At 41.5% G+C, this 21339-nt stretch overlaps 2 protein-coding genes across 10 annotated transcripts in view; one reads left to right on the top strand and one right to left on the bottom strand.

Moving 5' to 3' along the window:
- casd1 (CAS1 domain containing 1) overlaps window positions 1-3781 on the top strand; it is an 18520-nt gene extending 14739 nt beyond the window's left edge. Inside the window, exons 17-18 of the mRNA XM_012851701.3 lie at window positions 253-345; window positions 1635-3781. Of these exons, the coding sequence (XP_012707155.3) occupies window positions 253-345; window positions 1635-1904 (363 nt within the window). The 3' untranslated portion in view covers window positions 1905-3781. The remainder of the gene's footprint in view (window positions 1-252; window positions 346-1634) is intronic.
- On the bottom strand, window positions 3724-21339 carry sgce (sarcoglycan, epsilon). Of its 9 annotated transcripts, none has more exons than XR_004932254.1 (13): window positions 21113-21339; window positions 18950-19057; window positions 14683-14805; window positions 12756-12925; window positions 11847-11919; window positions 9981-10179; window positions 9695-9857; window positions 7800-8014; window positions 7354-7380; window positions 6759-6947; window positions 5446-5489; window positions 4679-4899; window positions 3724-4424 (listed from the first exon to the last, which is right to left on the bottom strand). XR_004932254.1 is itself a non-coding variant. In XM_036145027.1 (13 exons), exons 1-13 carry the CDS (start codon window positions 21147-21149, stop codon window positions 4374-4376), a joined length of 1437 nt encoding a protein of 478 aa, XP_036000920.1. In that variant the 5' UTR covers window positions 21150-21337; the 3' UTR covers window positions 3724-4373. The 9 variants fall into 9 exon arrangements, 3 of the variants coding, with proteins under 3 accessions (XP_036000920.1, XP_036000921.1, XP_036000922.1); XR_004932255.1 differs by having other exon boundaries at window positions 12756-12913; window positions 21113-21337; XM_036145027.1 differs by having other exon boundaries at window positions 4679-4716; window positions 21113-21337.

The following is a 21339-nucleotide window of genomic DNA, read 5'->3' as shown; positions in this document are numbered from 1 at the left end:
TCCAAAATAAATAAATAACAATTTACTATTAGAAAAAAATATGGTGAATGTATTTACATGTTGAAGTCTGTAAAGAAAAAGGCCAGTTTAAATGATAAAGTAAATGGATTCATGGAGTGATGTTCACGCCAACGGTGAAAGTTGTTACTATACCTGATTAAACTTCTTTAATTTGCCTCTTGGAGCATCTCACGATACCAATCTTCTAACTCACCCGGGTTGTTTTTCTGGTTTTCCTGCTTGTGTTGACAGATTTTGGCCTTCATTCTTATCCGGAACATTCCTGGCTATGCGCGCTCCGTGTACAGCTCATTCTTCTCTTGGTTCGGAAAGATCTCCCTGGAGGTAAGACGGCCCCGTCTGCACTGCAAATGTAGTAATCTGGAATTATGTAATACTTGTATTAAAAACAATAAGGCATAAAAATCGATTCATGATTCTCAAATAGTTGACATGTATCTGAGTAGTTGCAGTAATTGAATATAAAAATGTGAATCTGATATAGATTGTTAAGGCTCAGTGATGTTTTTCAAGCATTTTATCTGCTTACTTTGAAGGTTGTGGCTGACGACTGATGAAAACTCAAAATTGTTTCTCAGAATATTTAAAAAATTCAAAACTATTTTTCATGCAGAGATGTCTGCCTACTAAAACATGCACGCTGTACACTATATGCATTCAGCCTGTCGAGATACTGAGGAAGTCCAGGTTCCTTTAATAGGAGCCCTCAGCTCATCTGGACTGTTAGTTCTGCTGGCTCTAATGGCTTGTGAATCTTCCTCAAAACATTTTCCTTCCACTCAACTTTCCATGACTACATGAATATGAACCTCCAGCTTCTTTAGCAGTAACATGTTGAGGCTTACCCTCCATGTGAAGGACGTTGACTGTCTGCAGGACAGCTGTCCAGTTAGTAAGGCAAGGCAAATTTATTTATATAGCACAATTCAGTACAGAGACAATGCAAAGTGCTTTACATGATGAAAATATAGGAAAATAAAACAGAATAATAGCAAGTAGGAATAAAATGCAGAAACAAAATAGAACATTAAAAACAGTTGGACTAATGATGTTTCAGTAAAGCAGTTTAACTAGAACAGTCAAAGGCAATCCTAAACAAATGTGTTTTTAATCTTGATTTAAAAGAACTCAGGCTTTACGCACTTCTACAATTTTCTGGAAGTTTGTTCCAGATAAGTGGAGCGTTGGAACTAAATGCTGCTTCTCCTTGTTTGGTTCTGGTTCTAGGTATGCAGAACCCTGTGATAGCGTCAGCTGTAACATCAGTCAGTTTTTAAGCGCTTTATATAAGAGAAAAGGAAGAGGCACCATGACATTACATTAGACATTAAAGCCTTTTATTGTCTTGCACAAAGCAAATTTTATGAGAAACTCAATTTTGGGGTTTCATTTGTTTGCCATAATTAGTAAAATGACCGAAAATGCTTAATATATTCTCTTGTGTCTCACGTTTTGAACTTAAATTAACCTTTTAATGCTGTTCAAAATTGCGTTTAAGTAGAGCTGGACTATGTAACAAACTATATTAACTATTTGTCGGAGCTTAACCGTGTGCGATGGCGGCGAGGACGCAGCAACTTCCTAAAGCTGTGCTTTGACTCTGTCGCCCCCAGCTGTTCATATGCCAGTACCACATCTGGCTGGCAGCAGACACCAAAGGAATCCTGGTCCTGATCCCAGGGAACCCTACGCTCAACATCATGGTCAGCACCTTCATCTTCGTTTGCGTGGCTCATGAGATTTCGCTCATCACCAACGACCTGGCTCAGGTGGTCATCCCCAAAGACAGCATGGCCCTCCTGAGGAAACTGGGGGCTCTGGGGGTCTTGACTTTAATCCTGCTGGTGCTGAGCAGAAGTAACCAGCTCACGGCCGGAGCTTGAAGGATACCGGACACGGGCGAGTCAACAGGTCAAACTCTGGATTTATTTATTTTCTTTTTTTTCACGGTACCGGCGGCCACACGAGGAGACAAGTCGGAGTACTTCTGTAAAATAAGAAAGCTCGGCAAGAGGAATATTTAAAAAGGACAAAAAAAACACTGAAATGTTTACATTACCTGCTTTGTAGACCCGAAACCACTTAACCTGGGCTCAGGACTTCATGCTAGCTGTGAACCGCGCAGCATTCCTCCCGCCTAGCCAAACACGTTTACTATGAAGTTTGTTTCCTCGCTCCTCTGAGGATGTCTCCGTCCACACGGCAGCAGCGTCACCACTACATCCGTACACCTTCTGCTTTACCAACACTCTGGACCGCGCACCATCTTTTCTTTGGCGTCTGGGTTGCTCCACTGCTTCAAAAACTATCAAAGCTAAAGTAAAAAATTTAGCAGTGCAATTGTTAAAATGTTTTTTTTTGTTTTTGTTTTTTCTCGTTCCCCTTTCGAAGCGATGTTTGAGTTTACTGCGTTTGCAGAGCGGCGCCGCGGTCACCTGCTGTAGCTCAGAAACCACATGTGACATGTACAGTATTTAATGACTTAAATTAAGCTTCTATTTTATACAGTTTGGGCCTTGTTTTTGTACTTTGCGTCCATAACTGCTGTTTGTGAAGTGTGGCATAGAGAATTTTGTACCCCCATCCAAACTATCCCGTAGACAAGGTTGAGCCTTCCGGTCCGGTAGTCGTGTGTAAATAGTTGTATATTTGTACGATTGGACAGATTTATTTTGTACAGCTGCTTTTTGTCTCTTGTTCTTACTTTTAAAAAACATGCCTCATAATAGCTGTGGTGGAAAATGCACCATGTTGCACATATTTGCTCTACCATAGAAGATAAAAGTCCTCCCTCAGCCTGTGAGCGAAAATATCTTTTATTTTATTATTATTATTTATGTGTAGGTGAAGGCTTCTGTTTTTTTTTTTTTTTTTGGTTTCCTCCAGAGTTCTGCATACGGTACACGTTCAGGCACCTGAAATCAGAGCCACTTCAGCATTAAAGAAAAAAAAAAAAACTTTGTAATGCACTGACAGAGCCAAGAGGACACGTTACTGATGCATACGTGAAAATATTTTTTAACACGTCTCTGTTGCTTGGTAATTGTCCCTTTTGCCAGTTTATGTTCAACTGAGAGGGAGCACTTTCATTGTTAAACCTGCGTTTTATTTTCTGCCTTCGTCTTTAAGATGAAATCCAGAGTTTAGCACATCTATTTTTTTTTTTTTTTTAACCCGTGTATATCTCTGCTTATAGAAAACGATAATTCTATTAAATCGGTGTTGCATATGAATTGTTGAGCTGCACATTGCGTCTACCTTTTGGGTAGTAAAACGTTGGGCGTCAATCATTTTCTATTTATGTGGGGGGGGGGGTTGTTGTTCCTTTTTCAAAGGAAAATGAGGGGGGAACGTTTTGTTTTTGTTAGAACACAATCTGCAGCTTTTTTTAAGGTTGGGCCCAGGTTTCCGCCCCCCCCCCAAACTGAAACAGAACCAGGTCCACCTGCAATTTCTTCTTAAGTCAGAACCCGGTTATATAAATATAACGCGTGGTACATGTATTTACCGAGCTTTTCCCCTCGTCTTTTTAATCGAGCAGCAGCAAAGTGGTGAACGGGGGGCCGTTGTTTCACGCCTTAACTGATCTGTGGGATCGTGTAAAAGCAACAAACATTACTCCCTTTTTTTTTTAAAGGGCCTCCTCAAATATTACATGTTTTAGTGTTCTGTGTGTGGTGTCTGACAAAGTGTGGAACAGTCTTCATATTTATAAATGCCTTTATTCTGTTGTACATTGTTTAATAAAAAATAAAATACATCGATTTAAAACAATAAAACCCTTTTGGGTTGTTTTGACCTGTGTCTTGTTTAATTGGTCCAAACCACTTGACATTTCAAGAATTTATTACCAACTCATAAATTACATAAAAACTCCTTTTTCTCTGAGGTCCATTGTTCAAACAAAAATGGCAACATGTTTAACATCCGCCCGGATCTTTTTGTCCTTACTCTCACTAAGAAGGGTTTAAAATGCAGATTGGCACCAGGGATGCAAATATATAATATATCAAAAATATCGCCGTGTGCAACGTTATCACAATGGACTTTGAAGTGCTGTTAGATTCTGTGTGCCGTGAATTAATAACATGCATGCCAGTAACACGCGGCGCCCCGCTTGCAGTAGACTTTACACCCGACACACAGGATGATGCTAAAGGTTACACACAAATGGAAACATTGGAAAAAAAAAAAAGTGGATTTATCGCCACTGACATCATTGCGTTATTCGACAACAAAACGGCTATCACATGATTCGTTAACGTCATGCAGCCCTAGTTTTTTTGGCACGAATGTTAGAAAACACAGACGAGCGTGAAGGAGGAAGGCAGTTCCAACACGGCTGCTTCTGGTCATAGGTTTAGTGCTTCCGCCACCTTCCTTTCCTCAGGGATACCATTTACCTAGGATGGATAAATAGGATAAACACATTTGTTACATCCTGTTTGCTCTTTTCAGAACAGATCAGCGAAATTAGGCATGGGTCAGTTCCCAAAAGTGCCCGATTCTGCACAATAAGCACTTAAAAACAACTAAATTTAGTTTATTTTGTTTTAAACGTTCGTGGTGATATAATAGGCCTAAGACAATCTCATGCATAGGTGGAAAAAAAACCCAGAAACTACAACACACAGAAACTACACACATCTGCACCTACCTCCAGTCTTCGAAATGTTGACATGACATAGTTTTCTCCTTTGGTTAGCAGTGAACAGAGAGAGCAGCAGGTTAGTGCGTCATGCAGCTGACAGTCATGCTCACAAGGGGGCGCTCACGCACCAGCATCACAAGAAGCCACAAACTGGGGCGTCCGCTCCAAATGTGTTTTGTTTTTTTGTTTAGGGAAATTCCTAAGCAGGCCCAATGACCCAGACGTATCTAGGAAGCAGATAAAATGCCACTGTTTCAATTCTCTGAAGCAAAGGAAAGGAAACGAAGCGACTTATCTGCCGTGAGAGCGAGGGGAAACACAGGGAGGCGCGGTTTTGGGAAAAATGCTCAGACTTAAACAAACGTGCTTGCTTAAAAAGACACATTTTACTAATGAGTTGAAATGAATATAAAATATTTGTTAGGTTTGTGCACCCTGTAGTGATACATTTTCCAGTTTAAATCTTAAACTTCGAACATTTCATACCATACCTTACATTCATATTAAATATCACACAAGAGATGATGGGACGTTAGTTTTTTTAAGGCATTAACGTTTCTCGAAGAGCGTTGTCACTTTGAGGCATTTTCAGAGTGAGGTGAAAGAGTTCAGACATGCTTCTGTTAGGGATGAGAATTCAACATGGAGGCACGGGCCGTGCAGAACGACCAACATGCAGAGTTACATGAAGAGAACCGCCTTGCATTTGTTAGCGGTCATTTATGTCAGAGGTCATTCCACTTCATCACGTTTGGTTTTATCAGAGCACTCACCTGACGGCCTCTGCTGTGGTATCGTTATCTGATTCTGCAGATTCCTGAGAATCAACAAGAAAAAGACAATCGGATCAAGATACGTAAAAAATAAAAAATACAATCTCTTTAAAGGAAATCTTGTTGTTTTTTTTCAACTCTTAATGCCTTTATTAGCCCATTAGAAGGAATCGTTGGATAACCTGCTATGTTTTGGAAACCCTGACTGCAACAATTCCCGAGGCTATTGTCCATTACAACCACAAATTTATATGCATTCAGTTAGAATCTTAGGTGAAAATGAACTGAACAGGAGCAAAAATATGATTTTAGTGTACAGTTACACCGCTAGTATTAATATGTTGCATAACTACACAGTCATGTGATTCAGGTAACAGCTAATTTTTTTTTTTTTTTAAAACCAGCAATCCAATTTGAGATCAGATTGAATCCAAAATAATTGACTCTAAATCTTGAGAATCAGAATTGAATCGATTCTTGAAAATTGAATCAATCCCCAGCCCTACTGCTGACCCCATGAAAGGAGCAGGAGCTAGGGGCTATAGTCAGAACATTTCAGATGCAGCCTTGATGATTTTAGGATAGTAGACACAATTTGCATAATTACACCTCTGCACACAGCGGTGACAATATACTACAAATACCGTATTTTTCAGACTATAAATCACACTTATGTTCATACATTGGCCGATTCTGCGTCTTATTTGTTTTTTTTTTTCCCCTCTTTATGACGCATTTTTTGACTGATGCGACTTGTAGTCCTAAAAATACGGTACACACTTTGAAAATTTTCCCAATTGCTTAATCATTGTGCACTACTTGTCTTGGCCTATCGCATTCACTGCAAAACGGATCTAAAAGTAAGTAAAATGTTCTTAAAGTTAGTGTATTTGTCCTTGATTTGAGCAGGTAAATAAGATTATTTGCCAATGGAATGGGTATTTTGACCCCTAAAATAAGATAATTAGACATTCTGCACTTGAAATAAGATGATGGAGATGAATTGTTCCTATTTTAAGTGCAAAAGTCTTATTCCATTGGCAGATCATCTTATTTACCAGCTCAAATCAAGGACAGATACACTAATTTTAAGAAAATATTACTTATTTTTAGATCCATTTTTGCAGTGTTAAAATCCCCCAAAAAAACACATGAAAGTATGTGATACACTTATAAAAAACAGCTAAGGGGTATGAATATTTTACTTCCCACAATGCCTCGCTCCTATAAACCCGACATCTGTGCCTCAGGCCTAGCGTCCGCCCTATCCGGACCCTTCCGCCCCTCCCCACCCCGCCCCTCCCTTCACTCACGCCTGTGTCTGCATGAGCGGCATGCTGGTGGTCTCGTAGTTGTCGGGGTGGATGGGCGGCACCACCTCCCCGCTGACCGGGTTGAAGACGGGCAGGGTGGAGAGAGGCCAGGAGATCTCGCGGTTCTTGGACATGCTCCGCAGCTCCTTGCTGGACTTCTGGATGGCGCTGTGGTGAACCAGCTGGATGCTGGAGAACAGAGAAGAGGTGAGCGTGTGCGGCGGCGGGTTTCCACGCCGTCCTTGTGAGGAGCCCTGCTCTTAGTTTCTTCATGCACGGAACAAAACAGCCGCTACTCTAACCTGGGAGGTGCACAGAGGGGCTCTTTATTCGCCCAGCAAAACGGTTCATGTTGAAAGTCTTTTATCGCCACTAACTCCCCGCGGCCGGTCGTTTAAATTTTTAGCAGCCCATTAAAAGGAAACGGATGGCCACACACAGATGAGCGCATGGATGGAAATTAACAGCAATCAGTGACGACAGAAACGACACCACTGCAAACTGAAAGAGAGGGGAACGAAGCAGCCCAAAGGAAACGGAAGGAGGAAAAAAAAAAAAAAAAAAAAGAAAAACACAGGAGAGGTAAAACACTTACGCTGGTGTTTGCATGTTTCTTTTTTCCCTAGAAACAAAACAAAATGGATGAATTAAATACTAATATTAATAGTCGAAGCAACATCTAGACACACGTGAATGATGAGGCGTGGCATAAAGCGGGAGGGGACGTGGAAATGGGAGGGGAACACTGACTGAAATGATGACGTGGATAAATGACCTTTTTGAGGTTTGAGGAAAAACAAAAACTGTGATGAGGAACTTAACATAGATGGAGAACAACACCAGATGGTAATGACAAGCTGCACTTTCAGTCCAGATTTGTTTGTTGTTTTTGTCTCCTCCTAAATGGACCCCTCCCTGCCATTCCCAGGTCTCGTTTGATTCTAGGGGGAAACCTGCCGCTACGCTACCCCGAGTGTCGATGAGGACGCTCTGGAAACAACAGCGGTGCAGAAAATAAAACGCAAGACCAGCTCCACTTACACCCCTTCCCGTCGGCAGCACATGGTGTAGCCCAGGATGAAGAAGAGGACGAGCGCCACGGCGGCGGGCACGGCCAGCGTCACCAGGAAGTCGGAGAAGTAGTCGCGGCTCTTCAGGGACTCCGACGGAGGGTTGTACTCGCCGAACTCGGGGAGCACTCCTGTGCCCGGGTCCGGGCGGGTGACGTACACAGGCACCACTTTGTTGATGTCCACCTAGAACAGGAAGCCGACGTTAGTTTTTTCCGGTCTGTGCCGTCGATGTGGAGGTGAGGCCCTCCCCGCTACTGCAAAAAGAGAACTAAAAACAAGTCAAGTTTTCTTGAAATTAATGACCTTATGAGGTTTTAATACATGGAAAAAAAGAGAAGTACACTAACGGGCTCATTGACTAAATTTAACAAATCATGGCAGCCATTCTTGAAACATATGGAAACTTTTAAAATCTGCACTATGCCATAGTTAGACTCTAATGTAATTATTTAACTGATATTATTCGAGTTATATTTTTTGTTTAAATTTTTCTTTTTTTTTGTATGGAATGTGTTTTGTCTATCTCTATAGTTATTGTTTTGCTTATTGGGGTTTTGATTAAATGTACAGCCAAGAATACATATTGTATTTATCAATGTCATATGCTGACAAAAATCATAAATAAAATTGTAAAAAAAAAAAAAAAAAAATGTATGTATTTGCCCTTGATTTGAGCAGGTAAATAAGATTATTTGCCAATGGAATGAGTATTTTTACCCCTAAAATAAGATATACTGCACTTGAAATAAGATGATGGAAATGAATTGTTCCTATTTTAAGTGCTAAAATCTTATTCCATTGGCAAATAGTCCTATTTACCTGCTCAAATCAAGGGCAAATACATTCATTTCAACAAAATTTTACTCGTTTTTAATTCTATTTTTGCAGTGCGGCTACTGAAGATTTTCTCGGAATTGCGAAGCATTTCCTCACATTTTAGAAAAGTCAAACTTTTAACCCACAAACGGTTAATAAAGGCTGAGAACTATCCTTCTTATAAGCCAATTCCCAAAGCTAAATCCTACAGTAAGACTGTGGCAGAGGCTGAAGAAAAGAGAAATTAGAGAACGCTGAGATCCCTCTTCGCTCCCATCTTCAGATATTCTATGGAAGTAGATTAGCTGATGTCTTATTGGCCAAAGGAGTCGTAAGACAGCAGGTCGGCTGATAATGGTGTCAGGAGGGAGAAAACTAGTCCAGGGTTCCTACAGCATAAGGGAAGTTAAATTCAAGACTTTTTAAGACTTTTTAATGCCACTTGAAATAAAAAGTTAAGACCAACTTCACGATAAACAAGATAAACCTGGTTGCGACAACTTCACCCAAATGTTTATTTTAACATAAACCATTACTTTCTGGCTCAGTAAACATGTTAAAGATTTTGAAAAACATTCCATATAGGAAGAAAGCTAAAAAAACACACAATTTACAGATATTTTTGAACAACTACTGAACTGAATTCACAAACTTTGTATTGTTCCCTACTAAAATAAACTATAAGTCAGTGCCAACTCTTTTTCGCAGCTATGGTCCGGCCACAACAGTTTTTATTAGTTCCCCTATCGGGACGGAACCAATAATGGTTACATTGGGCCGTTCGGTAAATTTAAAATAATTGTGTCAATTATTTTACTGTTTGGTAAGGATTACAAAAATAAAATCCTATTTATGACCTGGTAACAATTTTAAGACCTAAGAAAGACTGATTTAAGACATTTTAATGCCAATTAAGGCCTTAGTTTTATATTACAGAATTCAATGCCTTTTAAGACTTTTTAAGGATCCGCAGGAACCCTGTAGTCGTCTTGCCCTTTATTAGGCCGGACGTTTGAGTCACGGCAGGTTAACCGGCAGCATCCTCACCAGGGAGATCTTGCACCAGTCGATGTGGAACTGAGCTCTGAACTTCTTGTCGCAGCTGATGGCGGGCTCCATCTCCTGGCTGCAGCGCAGCTGGTTGTGCGGGTTCTCCACCTCCCGGAGGCACGACGAGAAGGGCACGTCGGCGCCGACCATCACGTACACGCTGAGGAGGAGAGAAGGCTGCCTTCACACGTTTACACACAGGCCGGTAGCCGAGCCACATCGCCCTCTGAAACATTAGCATCGCTCTGCGGACTGATCATGCGATCCGAGTCCGGGTCCTCACCCTTCTTTTAGGTTGTTGATGGGCAGGGGCACACGGCCGCCGCGGTCCAGCGCCGAGGTAATGTTGATGGCGTTGAGCCGCTCGGGCTGCCACACGTTCTTCACGGCGCCCAGGAAGTCTCCCAGCACCTCGCTGGCCAGCATCTCCTCTACGTTCATGTTCCTGATGTAGAACTCGGCCTGGTACGGCAGCGGGAACTCTGCGCAGAAAACACCAGAGGGGACAGTCGGAGGTGAGAAACGTCGGCTGCAAGCAGCTGTTGGATGTGAAGGGCTGAACAATCGCATTTTCAATATAATCGCAATTTAAAAAAAAAACGCAATTTCCAAATCGCAGAGGTCGGCAATTTTTGGCTATGTAACAATTAGTGAATTAGACACGTCCATTAGGTGTTGGTAAAATGTTTAAAGTGGGTTTGCCTCTACATGGAAGGGAAGACAGTTGCAGCAGTGAGATAATCTAACTTTATTACTTGTTTTAGAGTTTAAATAATCATACATAGTATTAAGTTCTGGTTAATCAGTTTAATACATTGACTGGTTACACTTTATGTCCAACAAGGATTGATGTCCAAATCAACTAAAAGCTGTTCTCTTGAATAATATTCTGATTAATAGAAACATTAAAAGTTCTTGTTTTAAATAGTCCTTGTTTACAAACATCTTTTTTTAGAGAACATTTTTGTTGCTTGTGGTTAATGCAGAGAAAAGTCAAAATTGCAATTTTATGTTGAAATATATTGTAGGCAGAACGCAATCATTTCTGCTCTGAGTTTAGATGCTGTGGGTCTTTTAGCAACTAGTCCACATGGCGAGGAAACAAATTGATTTGTTGTTTGTATATATTTTAAAACACGTGATAAATTAAACTGGGCAAAAAAAAAAAAAAAAATCACATTAAATCACAATATTAAGAAGAAAAAAAAAATCGCAATTAGATTATTTAGCAAAATCGTTCAGCCCTAGCGGCGTCATTACAGAGGTAGCAAGGGGCAGCTGCTGCTCCCCAGCGTGTAAACATCAATTAATAGCTGTTTGAACAGCTGCCTGATTGAAAATCATTTTCTCCGCACAGTTACAAAACTATTAAAATAAACCTAAATCGGTATTCGGGAACGTTTAAAATGACCACCGATGAAATATATGGGGAAATCACCCTCGTAAGAACTTATAAAAAAAATTATATGAAAACCTTACTTAGTTTAACAAAATTAAATCACCAGGTTTAGCATCGTGTCAGAAGAATTAGAAGATCCAGCAGAGGCAAACAAATATGTTATTTGCAAAAATAAAAGAGCAACGACAGAAACGTGGACCGCAGGAGTAGGGCTGGACGATGTAGAAAAAAAAAAATATCAATAAAATAGAAATAAAATTGATCGATATCAATAATTATCAACTAATTCAAAACATAAATGTTAAGTGCAGCCCTGGCCATTTTATGCTGTCACTTAGCAACCTATTTTTAGATACAGAAGACACAAACACTGAATTCAAACTCAACCTGTTATTCAACCATCTTTTTACCCCAAAACTGCTAATTTTTATAAAAGAAAAAAGAACATGTGTTCTCTGAACTCCTTGAAGGGGGCGGAGCTTGTTGACGGCACGTTCCTGGGTCTGCGTTGTGATTGGTTGGGAGGATGTAATGACTGTAATATTAACCTACATGGCTAGAATGCAAAAGGAAGGAAAACTGTTACCCTATTGAACTTTTTATTGACCTTTTTTTCCCCCTATCTATCGATCGATCGATGTAGTATATCGTTATTGAATTATCGTCCAGCCCTACGCAGGAGTTGAACTGTCAGATCAAACAGAGAACAGGACTCTCTCAGGTCCAGCTGTTCGTTCCGGGGCTTCTTACCTTCTGTCGCCATGATGTTAATGACCAGGTTGTGGCGCGCCGTCTCAAACGTGCGTCTGTTATAGGCGGTGATCTGCAACACAGAGAGGTGAAAGTTTAGGTCCAGGTCAGGATCAGCTGTAGGGCTGCAGCACCCAGGACGGAGCTGTGTGGCGCCACATGAGTCCGGTGCAACGTGTGGAGCCTGTTGAGAAAGGAGGCTTAACAACAGATAACGGGCGGCAGAGATCAGAAAATACATCCAAGAATTTGAGTCTGAAAACTACAAACAAATTATAGATCTACTAAGCAAGGCTTCATAAAATCATTTTTAATATCCAACCTTATATTCTCCTTATGGATGGTTTTATAATATGTTTAATTTCCATTGCCATGCAGTGGAAATGGAAATTAAAGAACAAAAGAAATAGTGTATTTTTTTTTCTTTCATTTTACAATTACACACTCCTTTGTCTGGTCTAACACATAAAGTCCCAGCAAAATAAATGACCTTGATGTTGTGACATGACAAAATGTGCAAACACTGCAAAAATAGAGCTAAAAATAAGAAAATATTTCTTGAAATGAGAGTATTTTTCTTTGATTTGAGCAGGTAAATAAGATTATTTGCCAATGGAATAATATTTTTACACCTAAAATGGGAACAATTCATCTCCATCATCTTATTTCAAGTGCAGTATGTCTAATTATATTTTAGGGGTAAAAATACTCATTCCATTGGCAGATAATCTTATTTACCTGCTCAAATCTAGGAGAAATACATTCATTTCAAGAAAATTCTTATATTTAATTCTCTTTTTGCAGTGAATAACATTTTCTGGTTGGTCAATATTCAACTCTTTAATCCCAAAACAAACCCTCTGCCCCATCCTGTGAAAGTGAAGGAGTGCGGCCCGATCGATCACCCACCTCTATGACAGTAGGCCTGCCCACATGCTCGGCGGTGGGAGAACCATAGAGGACGCCGTCGCCGTGCGGAGTCCTCTGGATGTAGCGCAGCCAGCCCGGCCTGTCGGGGTAGCCCTTCAGGTTGGTGTTGAAGGTGATCGGATCATTGCTGGCATCACCTGGGGAGGAGCCTGTTTAACAATAACCACTGCTGCCATTTGCTGTGGGTCAGACCGTAATGAGCTGAATAGCAGACGGGTGGCCAACGGCAGCGGGGTCCCCTTCTCTACTAAAATATACCCAAATATTTTAGTTGTGTTTAGGTGATGGAATTAAGCTCGAATTTTATGGGAAAGTTTTGATCTCCATCTCCATTTTTTATTTTTTTTTATCTTTTTTCAAAACGTGGATACCAAATTCAGCCGTTTCCAATTTCTCTTTAAGAATCCAATATTCCCACGCCCATCTGGTGAGAGCTGTGATGTATGCATGTCAACGAGAAGTCTCTATACGACAAGGTAATACTGACATGTTAAAGCAATGAAGAAATGATTAAAGTTCAAATTTTTCTGTTTTAGTATCCTGTATTTAGCTATTTTCCCTGCTAATGTTTCCTTGTGTGTATGCTCCAGAGCAGGGGCTCCCCAGGTGGGGATTGGGAGTCTTGGGATGTTCCAAATCATGATCCAATTTTTTAATTAACCGTGTCAGTGATATACTTGTTTTAATATAGCAAAATGTATGTCTTTAATTGTGGAAAGTAATTTAAATGTACGACTTTTTGACATCGGAGGACATCCAATTTTGTTCTTGTAAAATGTGAAATCAATCTCAAGGTTTATTTGGGTCTTTCATCTACAATGGCCTTAGTAAAGTTTTTATGTGGGGAAATTACGAGAATAAATTATATTACCAGAGCAAAGTGGTAATAATATGAGGGATAATGTCACACAGTCGTGCGCACAATCGTTTCTAAGTCCTAAAGATTTTGTATTTTGCTCTTTGTGAGGCGGTGAAGCATTCTGGGGTCGCCAGTCTGTTATTTTGGGGGTCGCAGGCTGAAAAGTTTAGTAACCCCTGCTCTGGAGAATGTGGACCCTTACTTTAACTCTCAGATCTACAAAACCAAAGCGGCACACTGCAAAAAGAGAACTAAAAATTAGTAAAGTGTTCTTGAAATTAATGTATTTACCCTTTATTTGAGCAGGTAATTAAGATTATTTGCCAATGGAATCAGTATTTTTACCCTTAAAATAAGATAATTAGATATACTGCACTTGAAATAAGATGATGGAGCTGAATTGTTCCTATTTTAAGTGCTAAAATCTTATTCCATTGGCAAATAGTCTTATTGACCTGCTCAAATCAAGGGCAAATGCATTAATTTCAAGAAAATATTCTGTGTTTTTAGTTCTAATTTTGCAGTGCATTTCCAAATCCAGCATTTTTTCAGCGACAGACAGAGGTTTACTTTGGTACCATGCTCCTTTCCACCGTTCTGTTACGTGCAGAAAGTTTTTTGCCTTCTTGTAACCAGAATGAGCCACACACAACTTAGCATCTCACGGAAAACCTAACTTCATTTTCCCTCTGACCCTAACCCTTAACTCTAAACACCTTACAGATAAACGAGCTAACCTCGAGTCGTGCTCACGTAGAACCAGCATCTGTATTCTAGTGCCTAGAACGCCGTCTTCACTGATCGGAAAAAGGTCCGATATTTGGGCTGGTGAGTGCAGAATTGTCAGAGACGGCTCCCTATATATAGACTGGGTTATTAGTCCTCAACCCGGTTCCCTCTACCCGTATGCTGGCCGACTGCTGTGTTCCCTACCGTTCATTCCCTGGTCAGACCTGATCAGGCTGAAAACTGTCCAGTTTCAGTCACCTAGCCGGTTTTTGGGGCGTATTGAAGACGGGCCGGACTACGAATGTGCTTGCGTCGTACCTGATTTGGGGTAAGGAGGAAACTCTCCTTTGAAGTGCTCCCTCTCCAGGACGTGGACAAACAGCACTCCAGCTGATGGGTAGACATTACGGTCTGCGTGGGATCTTGACAGGATGGTGACGACTGAAACGCACATTTTTTAAAAGAACACGGGAGCCTTAGTTCCACAAAGTTAAACCACTTATATCTATCCGTTCTACCCATCAATACAACATATAGTTAAGCCTTTTTTACTTCCCTACACGCTGGGCTATATATAGGAAGGAGAAGTAAGTGAGGAAAACTATAAGAAAGCAGCAGTAAGAAGTCATCCACTGTGCGCTGAGTTCCATTTATGGGTTTGGCTTACACCCATAAAACAAAACAGTCTAACGTCAGTAAACGTATATAAGAAAGTATTACATTTAAAATGTAGCCTCTTTTTTTTTGGCTCAACTTTTAACCTTGCAGATTTCTGAGCAGGACTTTTTATGTTCTCACTTTCTTTGCTCATCGCCATCACAGTGTGGGGTAACTCCATTTTTAATCACCACGGGAGACTCAGTGTAGCGGTGAGAAGAGGAGAAAGGAAGTGGGGGGGCAGGAGCTACGGGCTACGAAGGGAAGGGGGGGGGGAGAAGCAGGTTTGAGCTGGTCAGGCCTACAGACACATCCCAGATGCATTAGGCAGTGAGAATTAAGGCTCTGCGCGTTCATTCCCACTGGTGAAATGATGCAGATTTCAGTTTTGAAGCTCTTATTTTAAGTCAGAGCACAACTCGCCATGACAATATCATCTGCATAACGCAGCATGTCCCGCTCTACCTCCGACCTGAGCTGCCTTTTCTGCAATAAGAGCTCGTTTCCACAGAGAACCAAGTAAATAGAATGAGATTTATGGCGGCCTCTGATAAGTATTGGCACCCCTGGTAAAGATGTGTTAAAATCATTAGACGGATTCCTCTTCCGTTGTTGTTGCTGCAACATCATCTCACAGTGAAAAGGCCTCAGTCCATGGGGGGGGGGGGGGGGGGGGCGACTCTTTTCTTCAGCTCACACCACAAACTTTCTAACAGGATTTAGTTGTGGGGACGGAGATGGCCGTTGAAGATGGTCGATTCTGCCTTGTTGGCTTGTGCGTATGTTTTTGCTCATAATCCTGCTGTAACACCCAAGTTTCCGGGCAGAAGACACTAGATTTCAAATTAGTTTTTTTCTAAAGAGTTGATAATCCCTGCACTCTTTCCCAGGGACTCTGGAGGACGAGCAGATTCTCCACCATACTTAACAGTGGGCAGGTCATAGTTCTGCTTCAACACCAAAGCTCCATCTTAGCTTCGTCTGACCGCAGTAGAACAAATTTAAGTCCCACCAGAGTTGCCAAACTCAACGTGTCTAGGTTCATAATTGGTCAAATGCCTTACAGGCAACCAGCTGGCTTGTGGATAGGTTGTAATATTTGTTACAGATACCTGAGAAGTCCAAGATGCAACTCCTTGTTACAACCTTTACATTTTTAATTCCCTTGTCGTTCTCTGACCTAAACCTAGAGCCTCCACTTTGTCCCAGTTCCAGTAGTTTACATTTTTCAATTGTTGCTCTGACTGTAAATATAGGCCACACACACACATCTGCCCTACATCAATGTTTCCTCTTCTTTCCCCTTTTTAAGACTGGCCAGAAGAAACGGCCCTCGGTGCCATATCGTATTTGATGTTATAAACTATGAATTCAAATGTCCTAGGTTATCACATCAACTTAAATGACTAAATTACACTGCAAAAAGGGAACTTAAAGTAAGTAAAATTTTCTTAATATTAGTATATTTTTCCTTGATTTGAGCAGCTAAATAAGACTATTTGCCAATGGAATGAGAATTTCCAGCCCTAAAATAGGATAATTAGATATCCTGCACTTGAATTAAGATGATAGAGATGAATTGTTCTTATTTTAAGTACAAAAATCTTATTCCATTGGCAGATAGAATGATCTACCAGCTCAAATCAGAGAAAAATACACTAATTTCAAGAGGATTGTACCTACTTTTAGTTCCCTTTTTGCAGTGTATGTTTCCAAAATACAGTTTTGTTCATTTTGAAGGAATTGTAACAATAATTCTGCCACTGTAAATTTGTAAAAAAAAAAATAAATAATTAAATGTTTGAATCAATAAAAGAAGCCTTCAAATATTCTTCCACATCTTTACCGAGCAACCCATTGATGTTGAACGGTGCTTTACTTTTCTTCTGATTCCATAAAAAAAAAAGAGAAAAAAGAATGAAAATATTTTTGGGTCAAAAAAAAAAAAAGAAGGTTCACAAGATTTCCATGATAATTCAACATTTACAATTCAGAATGGCTTAACTGCTGCCAGCAACACAGACGCTGACCCAGCCATATGTCTGGTGTCCCAAAGGGCCCCCTGCCCGTCACGGCGTGATACGATCAATAGCATTTATCAGCTACTAAATCTGGTGTCGCTGCAAGGAGCCACCTGAGCACGACTAATCCGCACAACAGCTGCACCCAAAACATCAGGATCTGGGTTTGATGTAGGCCAAAAAATAAGAAAGCCAGTCTGGACGTGCGAATGCCCCGATTCTATCATGGTAATGAGTCTTAACGTAGTCTAACGTAGTCTCCCCTGGGCTGCGTTTCACCTCCACCTTTGTAAGCTCGCATAAATAAAGATCAGCGACTTAGCCTCACCGGGGATCTGCTCCAAAGCGCCCAATCTGCTTATATGTGGCCGGGCCACTCTGCCCAGCTTTCCCCAGATGATCAATCTCGGCTCTCTAGTCAGGTGTATAATACATCACCAATTAAAGGTTAATGCTAAACTGTAGGCCGCGAGCTGGCATGTCTGCTGGCTTCAATTGGAGGGGAGAAAAAACCTGACAGACGGGAAAAAGGTGGAGAGAACCTTTAATATGCTGCACATTTCAGCAGACTCTGTTCCCTAAATGCTAACGGCAGACTTTCGATTCATTGCGGGCGACGGCTGTAATCCAACACGGTAGCTCACTAACAGACCTGGAGAGCGGTGGAAATGGGTAACCGGGTTTTATGCATTTCTCCGCTGACCTTGGCCCAGCTCACAGGATGCCTGTCAGACGCTGTGGGCGACCGTGGCCGTTCTAGCCAGCGGAGGGTGTCTAATGAGCTGAGGGCTGAGGTAGAGCCAAGGAAAGTGTGTCCTGATGTCCTGCTGAACAGGCATCATGTGCAGATTTATTCTGGTTCAGGAGGAATGCGTGTGCTTGATTGTTATTTCATATTTTAAGTTTTTGTTCTCTGTCATTTTTTTTCTCTTCATAGTAGGTACAGCTGTGACATCATCCAGGGAAGACAGATCATCCGCTATTACCATATAACATAGAAGGGATTCCTGGATCAATGTGTGCATCTGTGCTTTATGTGTTGAGGCAGATGACCGTTCACACTGAGCCTGGTTCTGCTGGAGGTTTTCCTTCCTGTTAAAGGGGAGTTTTTCTCTCCACTGTTGCTTCATGCTTGCTCATTATGAGGGATTGTTGCAAAGCCATCAACAATGCAGACTGTCCCATGTGGCTCTACGCTTCTTCAGGAGGAGTGAATGCTGCTTGTCAGGACTTGATGCAATCTGCTGGGTTTCCATAGAGAGGAAACTTTTTGACCAATCTGTGTGATTTGATTGAATTTGACTTTGTAAAGTGCCTTGAGACGACACGTATCATGATTTGCCACTACATGAATAAAATTAAATTGAATGTGAGCCCTTGCTGCTTGGCTAGAAAGCAGAAACAACCAAGGATCGGCGCGGTTAGCGGGCTGACGCCCCGGTGTTCTGCCCCTGACGAGCTCCGGCTTGTTGTTCAGAAGTCACACATGGAAGTGAAAGTAGCTGCTGTCGCAACATGCAGAAGGAGACGGCTAAGGACAACAGCGGGCAGCGACAAGACCGGTCCTCCTGAGCACTGGAGAAAAAAATAAAAGGGTAAGACGCCAGATCTTTTTACTAAAAATAATTAATAGAAAGTCCTGCATCATCTGAGGCAGTGGGTAGATGTTGACGGTAGGACTACTGGGGGAAACATATTTCTCCCTAATTAGGATGAAATTTACTTCTAGGGTGAAGAAGGTTTAGATTTAGTCAAAAAGAGAACAAAGGCTGAGTAAAAGGAAAAAGCAAGCGGGTAAAAACAGTAGCGCTGCTATTGAAGGGGCGCCGGCTGAGCTTGTCACGGTGTTATAATGGGGGGTAGGGGGGGTCAACGTATGAAGCGCACCGCCGCACAAACCCACTCACCATCTTTGTACAGGGTTCTCCTTGGCAGCAAAGCCCCGGCCTGCTCCGAACGCACCGTTCCCTCACGGAAACCCCCGAGTGAGGCTTCTTGGGCATGCACAACGTAAACTAGTGGATCAGTGGATAGAAGCATGCATAAAACAAAAAATGCTTTCCGGCGGCAGATTTTAGAGCCGCGTCCTTCCCACCAGCACACAGCGGCTCGCAACACACAGAAAGAAACAGCAGTTTGACAAGAAACGCTTAATATGCAATATTCTGCTAAGTAAGGGTGACTTTAGGGAAAGTCCAGCTTGACTACCGTCCCATTTCCCCATTCCTATGCAAACCCAAAGCTACTAAATCACACTGTTTTCACAAAGATGATCAGTTTTATTTGTTGTTTTAGCACCGTTATAAATCCAAGCTTAATTATCCGTGGCTTAGCCTCTCACAGTCTTCTTTTTGTTAAACCTTATGCATGACGGGCTATATGTTAGATTCTACTTTAAGTTTTAGTCTTTCTGGTTTACTTTGCACAACAACTTTTTCATATTACTGGACTGAATACATGAACCAGGAACAGATGCTACTTGTACTTTAGTCCATTTACCTGTGAGGTAAAAACTTGGATCTGGGAAGGGAATCCAACCTAACCTAAACGGTGTTCCAGTTCTGAGTTCCAGCAGGGACTAGTGAACTTGTAAGCTGACCTTCCAGGTAAGCGCTCCTCTAAGTATTATACCGATGGCAGCCATATTGGATTTGGAGGTCAAGCGTGGTGGCAAACTGCTGACCTTCCCCACGCCGGTGCTGTGACTTTTCGCATCTTTATTACCATTTTTCAACTTCAGCTTCTGACATTGCATGCCTTAACCCATAAAGCAGTGCCAGTGGAAAAACTGTGTTTATATCGCTTTTTTATGTTCTTTTAAGACATCTAAAAAAAAACAGAAAAAACTCCCTATACTGGAATATGTGGATGGAATATGAATAAATGGATATAAAAGGTTTAAGAACCACTGCAGGGGATAATTATAGATTTCATATTATCAGGAGAATTTGAACAAATCTGATGCCACCCATTTAAGACTATGTGACGTTACACTGCATAATTTGTATATATATATATTTTTTTTAACAGTATAAAATGAAGTACATTTTCCATTGACACAATAAAAAATGTAGATAATGTTCCTGAAATTAAGAATTAGGAGCAAATAAAAGCCAAACACTAATACTGACAAGCCTACTTCACCGCCCACGTTTTTGCCCAAGTGAGCAAGGCAGACAGAGCTGTAGCAAGGGCTGCATTCCACTTCTACGTCTGTGCTCTCTGGTCGATGGATAGAATGTGCAAAACAAGATCTTCTTGTAAATGGAACGATGTGGAGGGGGCTAGTGGTTACACAGCAGCACATTTGTGTAGCAAGAGGCCTGCAAGTACCCCGGTTTGACCCCCAAAGACTGCCCACTGGCTCCCTGAGCAAGGCTTCCATTCAAATTTCAATGGAATGTACAGTTAAGATGACACATAAAGATTTCTTCTTCTTCTTCTTCTTCTTCTTCTTCTTCTTAAAAACGCCCTGAAAGCACTGACTTCAGTTGCAGTTCCCTAAATTACTTTAGGGATATTCCCTGTGCGTTTGTAAACACTTTTTTCCTAATTGATGTTTTCCTTCCACCTAATTTTCCACTGAAACGCTTGACCAGAGCGCTGAGTGTTGACATACGTCACATTCGGCGTCAACGGGCTTACGTCATACACGCGTTTCACGTTTTGAATTAATAACTACGTGAACATTTGTGTCCTGAGGTGCAGCTGTAAGTATAACCGGAGGAGCTGAAGGTGCTGCGCAGTTAACAGATAAATATAAAATATAAATATAATAATGACTGAAACAATGAGGTAACACGCGTTATTATTGACTTAGTAAAAAAAATATATATATCCCGCACATTAACACATGTCTGACACTATTTCATATGAGGTTTACTGCAGTGTTGTTCCGACACACCGAGCCCTGGTTTAACGGTCTAGCTGTCAGCCATTTTTTTCCACGTCTCCTCCTCGGCCGTTTTCGGTGGGGGGAAAAAAATGACCGAAGCGGCAGCAGGAGGCTAACTAGCCGGGCTAACTAGCATCGACGACGGATGACAGATGAGGGTTAAATCGATACCTACCCGTTCCGAGCAACACCGCCGCAGCTGCAGCGGACATGGTGTGCAAATCCCCCACGTCAACCGCGCATGAAAACAAAGGGTTTTTTTTTCTTTCTTTCTTTCTTTATCCCGTCGTCACTGGGGTTTGACAGCCATAATAATGAGCATCCTGCAGCAGCATTCCTCCCTCCGCCTCCTTTCTTCGCCGGAGTCAGCGCCGCTTCTCATTGGCTGGACATCTGGATGGA

The sequence above is a fragment of the Fundulus heteroclitus genome, chromosome 13, assembly GCF_011125445.2.
Source record: "Fundulus heteroclitus isolate FHET01 chromosome 13, MU-UCD_Fhet_4.1, whole genome shotgun sequence".
In the NCBI taxonomy this organism is placed as follows: Eukaryota; Metazoa; Chordata; class Actinopteri; order Cyprinodontiformes; family Fundulidae; genus Fundulus; species Fundulus heteroclitus.
The sequence above is the reverse complement of the archived record's forward strand: the minus strand, read 5'-3'. Positions and strand labels throughout refer to the sequence as shown.

Excerpts from the sequence above, each read along its gene's own strand:
- sgce (XM_036145027.1), bottom strand. The coding sequence starts at position 21,149 with ATGTCCGCTGCAGCTGCGGCGGTGTTGCTCGGAACGG. Across the intron at positions 12,926-14,682 it reads TCCTCCTTACCCCAAATCAG|GCTCCTCCCCAGGTGATGCC; the intron begins GTACGACGCAAG and ends ATTGTTAAACAG. Across the intron at positions 6,948-7,353 it reads AGAAACATGCAAACACCAGC|CATCCAGCTGGTTCACCACA; the intron begins GTAAGTGTTTTA and ends TCTGTTCTCCAG.